The following is a 5,465-nucleotide window of genomic DNA, read 5'->3' as shown; positions in this document are numbered from 1 at the left end:
ATTCTATGGATCTCCATCGAATGAAGCACACACAGCTCATAGAGATGCTTTCACATACTATATGGAGAAAGGTCCCTGTTCACATAAATGGAAGCAACTACATGTTGGTGATTATCAACATGACAATTTACTTTGGAATGCACAAGTTCATGATGAGCAAGTTTGTGATAGTTGTCAAATGCACATTTGTTCTAGTTGTGGTAATCCTTTTTCAGATGAGGAGTATTCCAGTTCTTCCGTACCCATCCCATATGATACCCATATATCATCAGACCATGAGTTGACAGAATGGAGAAGAAAATGGCCATTTCAGAATAAGCCTGATCAACAAATGAACCTATGTCGAGATCAAGTTTCTTCACTCGAAAACACAGGGTATATTATACAAAAGTCCAAAATGAAGATATCATTGAAAAGAAAAAGGTCAGACTCAAATCTTAGTATAGATCAGTTATCGAGATACTTTGATTTGCCACGGAAGGAAGCCGCTCAACAATTGGGAGTTTGTGTGACTCTATTAAAAAGGAGATGCCGAGAACTAGGAATCCATTGTTGGCCTTTTCGTAAGATGCGTTGTTTAGATGATCGAATAAGACATTTGCAAATAAGAAAAGAACAATCTATTTCGGATGTTTCTATCGATCAACAAATTAGGATACTTCAGCAAAGACGCCAGTCCTTGTTGAAGAACCCTAATATATCGTTGCAGCAGTTATTAGGTGACGAAGATGAAATATCTTGGTCTGGTCTCCCATAAGCCAATTCAGTTCATTTTATATAAAAGTTTGTGCCAAGTAGTTTGATATTCCAACGGGTTATAACGCTCTGATTGACAAAATATTCAAAACATCAAGTCCATGAGACCACAACAAGCCAAAGCTGCACAGAGACCTGCACAACAGGCCAGTGCTTCATCACCGCCACCTCCACCACTACCAGTATTTCCATAAGGACTATAATATTGATTTCTTCCATAATAATAAGGAGACGACCCTGGTGGACCCTTTACATAAACCGTTTGTTGTCCATAAGGCTTGATGAGAGTTGTCAAAGCACAATAAAAGAGAACAAGTTTACTTACAGAACCTATAGGGTTTCCATATTCATCCACAGGTACTTCGTACACTACAGTAGTTCTTCCTGGAGGAGCGCCATAAGGTTGAGCTACAGGAGGTGGTGGAGGAGGATAACCTGAAGGATATCCTCGATACTCAACGTTGTAAGGATAGCCATATTGTGCCATCGTCCAATGTCAAAATAATAAATCCACTTGTACACACAATATTCATACCTTCTTATATTCGATCATGAAACCAACCAAAATAAACAAAATGAGTTTCTTTAGATATACAACATATAGATTTTCATTGTGACTAGAATGACTTGGCATTTGGTTATGTGGATGGCTTTTTCATCTCCTTCTTCCCTCCTACTTTGTATACATAAACGACAAGAGCTTTATAGAAGCTCGTCCTTCTTGAGAAAGAAACGTCAAGGAATAAGGACAGTCACTCTTTCAAGTATTTCTAAAAAAGACAAAGGAAAGAATGACTGGGGTTTCCGACCACCCGATATCCCAACCTTAGAAGAAAGATATAGAGCAGAACTAGCTTATGTAGAAGAAAAGTTCGGTCCTAAGCGATATGAAACACCAGAGTTGCGAGATCCTTTAAAGACAAGGATACTTACAAACCAAGAAAAGGCAAAACAAGAAAGAAGTCGAGGAATCAAACAATATCAAGGTAAAGCTCAGTGGTTTTTGAGATTATCCTTTTCCAACCTTATCATAGATATAAAACGTATCTTATTTGGAGCAACTTTGGGAGTGGGTGCTTTTCTTATTCCGTTGCTGGGGTGGTTGGGTTCAGGCAAGATTGCTTGCAGTTATGCCTTTGGATTGGGAGGTAGTCTCATCTACGTTTGGTTGTTATCCCGAAGTGTGGAACGTTTAGCTAGTTCTTCTACACAATCTTTTCGTGACTGGTTGGGACCAGCAAGATTGGCTATTGTTGCCCTGTTGATATTAACCGTTTCCAAGCATCGAGAAGAGTTGGAGTTGTTACCCGTGTTTTTGGGTTTTCTTACTTACAAGGTAGCGACTTTCTTTCCTTTACTATTGGAAAACTGGAATCAAGACAACTCATCGGAAGTTGACAGTTCTAAAAACTCCGTCAAAAAACAAGCAACAGACTCTTCATCACTTGTTATATAAAAAATGTGCTTTACAACGTCTTTTTCATATTCTTAGTGTGCAAAGTGTCACATGAGTATATATCGCATGTTATGGTTTCTCAAGAAAAACTTAAAACACTCTCCAAAGCAATGTGAATAACATGAATAAAGCAACAACTGAACACAATACAATCAAATCTCTTCGTTTTCTTCTTCGAATTTGACCAATCAATCTATTTAGTCTCGGTAGCCTTTCACTCACGTGTTCCATTCTAGAAACCATACTTGCAAATATTTGCCGTTGTCTTGCTAAATCCTCTCTCACAGCCAAGCCTTGATTGATGGCCAAATCAGCACCACGTTCTGAGTTGGAAACAGAGTTTCGCTCTTTCAACAAAAACTCTTCCTGTGAAGACAAATGAGGACTTTGTGAAACACTATTCCGATGACTGTTTTCTAACAAATCCATCTTCTCCAACCAGTTTCTCACGGTAGCCTAATACCTGTTGAATAATGAAAGAATACAACAAAACTCATTGCTTACTTTACTTTTTCGGAATTCCTGTATGTAATCGGATAAAATTTCTTGATGTCTTTCCAGTGCGTGACTTTGACTCAAACTGGTGTTACTCGAAGAAGCTAAATATCGACCCATTGACTCATTCAATTGACCAAGTCTTCTTAACAATTGTTCTATTTCTGTTGAAAGTTTTTGTTCATCAGCGGCAACACTCTTATTTCCTTGGTTCAAAGTGAGAGCAAGATACAACACAACGGAGTGAGTGATTGCATACCACCGACTTTGTTTTTGAACCCAACTTCTGTTCGACTTGATAAACTTGCATAAGAAACAAGCTTCGAGTCTATTTCACTTTCTAAACGCCTGGCTTCTTTTCCAAGTGCTTCCCAACCATTTTCTAAGGTTGAAGACGACATTCAACAATCTTTGTTATAACACATTGTTGAATTGGCTGCTTTTGTGTGTGTGTGTGTGTGTTGAGATTGCGGACTCTTCCCATGGCTATGTTATTGAAAGTAAGTCCGTAAGATGTATTCAAAGAGTATGTATTCACCGTATATTGTAGAGTGCTACTCTAGTGAGTAGAGTAACCTCTCGTTCTTCGGCTCCCAAGGGGTTGGCACAACTTCATAGTGCAACTCCCACTTTGTTTAAAGTACAAGATGTAAGAACACAACTTGACATCCCACTATAATAAAAAAATAGAGAGAGAATAACGAATCTTGTCTAGGCCGATTTCATGCACTCAGATCGTTTGTACAAGTTTGCAGTGAAACCTCCTAAAAAGTGGAAGCTGCAACTCTTCTTATGTAAGAGAGATGTGGAATGGGCGTTGAACTTACTAACTATTTGTGTAGTTACTTTTGTCACAACAGCTCTAGGCACACCAGCTTTTGTAGTTTGGTTTAGTAACAAGAAGGCAGGAATTTGGTAGAAGAGTTGCTTGAAAAGTTTTTATAAAATATCCGATTGTGTCTATGGTGGCATCTTTTCCTCCTATCGCAAAAACTATTTTTCTTTCCATAGCCTTTCCAGTTGTCGTAGCTGGTCCAAAAGCAAACTCCACTTTCTTTCCCATTGCTCTTCTAAACCACTATTCAACTTGTAGAGCAAGTGTTCCACAAATTGTCTGTGTCTCGAGTCGACCTGAATATGATATTCGTTACTCAAACAACACAATACTCGAACACAAGCCAATAAAACTTTAGTACTTCCATTGTGAACATCTTCTTCTTCTAGTCGATGAAATGAATATCGAAAAATAGTCTCACTCCGTCGATGACATTCTTTCGTATCATGAGGACAATGCAATGCTATCCAAGATAACATATAACAGGCATTCCATAACAACTTGGTCTCATTGAGAGAACGAGAAATTGGTAGTGTTTGGCAATCAAGAATATGGCATAACAACTCAACAACTCTGTCTGTCATATCAGGATATTCCACTAAGAAGCAATGACCATTCCCATCATGAAAGGTTATCACACTTCCAAGTAACCGAACAATAGATATGCGGAACATCAATTTTGAATGGAACATCTCGAGAATGTGACAAACTAATTCTTCTCCACGTCGGAATAAATACGTTCGAACAGCTTCCAATAGATAACTATGCTGATCATTCTGCACCAATCTGAATAGTTCTACGAGTGCCTCTGTCGCCTTGGAAAAGAACGTACATTCTACATTTTGTTTGAATAGGGAGTCAATGACCATTTCCACCATATGCATTAATTCTGTAGGTATATAACTGTATTGCACAGCGACCTGCGTGGCGCGAATAAAAGCTAAAATAGCTGCACCAACAACAGTTGCATTGTTCACTTGTACTCGATATTTATCTATAAAACTGAACATTTGTTGTAGCAACGATAAACTGAAAGATGGCTGCTTTCCAATGTCTTGTGGTATCATTGCCAAAAACGAAAGAAGAAGACTAGTAGCATTCGGATTGAGATGAGACATATCTGTAATAAACAATTGTTTGGCAATGCAACACCAAAAGTCAGTCAGCTGCTCCCAACTAACTCCAGTATCATGCTTCAAAAAAGTCTCCTGATTATCATAATCTTGAAACAAGGCTTTCATAAGAGAATGAATAAATTTGATCATCAAAAATTGCAGTGCTTCATTTTTCAAAGGATATGACAAACATTCTATCATTTCTTGCTTCCACTCAGGTCGTTGTCTCAACAACTCAAAAATGGTTGAAAAGTAGCAACTAGATACTTGACAAAGAGCACTATAAGTATCTGCCAAAAGGCTTCCAGAAAAGCCATTTTTGTTTCTCATATCAACAAGAGTTGAGAGTACTCCGTCATCGCCCGTAATCAAAGTCAAAAGATTGCCAAGTTCCATTTCCATATTATTCTTCTTCTTATCGTACAAAGGATACGGAAATGGAATGGACAATATAAACCCTAAACAAGATACAATGGCAGAATAAGTAGTATCATCCGTCCTTTCTCTCTTTAGAATCTCCAAAAGAGTAGTAACGAGTCTATTCAAAAGAACAAATATCTCCTTGTGAATGTTTTGCAATTCTCGATGAGTAATAGTTCCCAATAAATGATATGGAAATACTTTAAACATAATGGATACACAACGAACAATGGCAGGTATTACAGATGAGTGTTGTTCCCTAGAAATAGCAAAATATAACATTCGATGAATATGTAGCAGAATGAATTGTATATCTCGAGGGCATGCCACTCGATCAGTTGGTTTCCATGGAGCAACTATCATTCTTGATAAAAAGTTCTTACGCATG

General features: G+C 38.0%; 6 protein-coding genes across 6 annotated transcripts; 3 read left to right on the top strand and 3 right to left on the bottom strand.

The window, feature by feature from the left end:
- The first annotated feature begins 55 nt into the window (after positions 1 to 55).
- Positions 56 to 797, top strand: Gasu_63830 (RWP-RK domain-containing protein). Its single transcript, XM_005702428.1, has one exon. It carries the CDS (start codon positions 62 to 64, stop codon positions 755 to 757), a length of 696 nt encoding a protein of 231 aa, XP_005702485.1. The 5' UTR covers positions 56 to 61; the 3' UTR covers positions 758 to 797.
- A 7-nt stretch (positions 798 to 804) lies between these two features.
- Positions 805 to 1,265, bottom strand: Gasu_63820 (uncharacterized protein). Its single transcript, XM_005702427.1, has 2 exons — positions 1,082 to 1,265; positions 805 to 1,033 (listed from the first exon to the last, which is right to left on the bottom strand). Exons 1-2 carry the CDS (start codon positions 1,241 to 1,243, stop codon positions 842 to 844), a joined length of 354 nt encoding a protein of 117 aa, XP_005702484.1. The 5' UTR covers positions 1,244 to 1,265; the 3' UTR covers positions 805 to 841.
- Positions 1,266 to 1,345: 80 nt separating this feature from the next.
- Positions 1,346 to 2,240, top strand: Gasu_63810 (ATP synthase protein I-like protein). The gene is made up of 2 exons (XM_005702426.1): positions 1,346 to 1,742; positions 1,791 to 2,240. The coding sequence occupies exons 1-2, from the start codon at positions 1,397 to 1,399 to the stop codon at positions 2,210 to 2,212; spliced, it is 768 nt and encodes a 255-aa protein (XP_005702483.1). The 5' UTR covers positions 1,346 to 1,396; the 3' UTR covers positions 2,213 to 2,240.
- Positions 2,241 to 2,244: 4 nt separating this feature from the next.
- On the bottom strand, positions 2,245 to 2,835 carry Gasu_63800 (golgi SNAP receptor complex member 1). Its single transcript, XM_005702425.1, has 2 exons — positions 2,717 to 2,835; positions 2,245 to 2,668 (listed from the first exon to the last, which is right to left on the bottom strand). The coding sequence occupies exons 1-2, from the start codon at positions 2,825 to 2,827 to the stop codon at positions 2,303 to 2,305; spliced, it is 477 nt and encodes a 158-aa protein (XP_005702482.1). The 5' UTR covers positions 2,828 to 2,835; the 3' UTR covers positions 2,245 to 2,302.
- Positions 2,836 to 3,035: 200 nt separating this feature from the next.
- Positions 3,036 to 3,668, top strand: Gasu_63790 (uncharacterized protein). Its single transcript, XM_005702424.1, has 4 exons — positions 3,036 to 3,207; positions 3,258 to 3,356; positions 3,423 to 3,501; positions 3,550 to 3,668. The coding sequence occupies exons 1-4, from the start codon at positions 3,190 to 3,192 to the stop codon at positions 3,624 to 3,626; spliced, it is 273 nt and encodes a 90-aa protein (XP_005702481.1). The 5' UTR covers positions 3,036 to 3,189; the 3' UTR covers positions 3,627 to 3,668.
- Positions 3,669 to 3,674: 6 nt separating this feature from the next.
- Positions 3,675 to 5,465, bottom strand: Gasu_63780 (uncharacterized protein; the record flags this gene model as incomplete). The annotated part of the gene is made up of 1 exon (XM_005702423.2): positions 3,675 to 5,465. A coding segment is annotated over one exon (1,765 nt), but the record flags the coding sequence as incomplete, so codon positions are not given.

This window comes from Galdieria sulphuraria (assembly GCF_000341285.1).
Source record: "Galdieria sulphuraria unplaced genomic scaffold scaf_203, whole genome shotgun sequence".
Lineage (NCBI taxonomy): Eukaryota > Rhodophyta > Bangiophyceae > Galdieriales > Galdieriaceae > Galdieria > Galdieria sulphuraria.
Note: the sequence above shows the minus strand (reverse complement) of the source record. Positions and strands in the feature narration are given on the sequence as shown.

Excerpts from the sequence above, each read along its gene's own strand:
- Gasu_63830 (XM_005702428.1), top strand. The coding sequence starts at position 62 with ATGGAGAAAGGTCCCTGTTCACATAAATGGAAGCAACTACATGTTGGT.
- Gasu_63820 (XM_005702427.1), bottom strand. The coding sequence starts at position 1,243 with ATGGCACAATATGGCTATCCTTACAACGTTGAGTATCGAGGATATCCT. Across the intron at positions 1,034-1,081 it reads ATGGAAACCCTATAGGTTCT|CCTTATGGACAACAAACGGT; the intron begins GTAAGTAAACTT and ends ACTCTCATCAAG.
- Gasu_63810 (XM_005702426.1), top strand. The coding sequence starts at position 1,397 with ATGTGGATGGCTTTTTCATCTCCTTCTTCCCTCCTACTTTGTATACAT. Across the intron at positions 1,743-1,790 it reads AGGAATCAAACAATATCAAG|ATATAAAACGTATCTTATTT; the intron begins GTAAAGCTCAGT and ends ACCTTATCATAG.
- Gasu_63800 (XM_005702425.1), bottom strand. The coding sequence starts at position 2,827 with ATGGGTCGATATTTAGCTTCTTCGAGTAACACCAGTTTGAGTCAAAGT. Across the intron at positions 2,669-2,716 it reads AGGAATTCCGAAAAAGTAAA|GCTACCGTGAGAAACTGGTT; the intron begins GTAAGCAATGAG and ends AACAGGTATTAG.
- Gasu_63790 (XM_005702424.1), top strand. Across the intron at positions 3,357-3,422 it reads CTTTGTTTAAAGTACAAGAT|GCCGATTTCATGCACTCAGA; the intron begins GTAAGAACACAA and ends AATCTTGTCTAG. Across the intron at positions 3,502-3,549 it reads GAAGCTGCAACTCTTCTTAT|TTACTTTTGTCACAACAGCT; the intron begins GTAAGAGAGATG and ends CTATTTGTGTAG.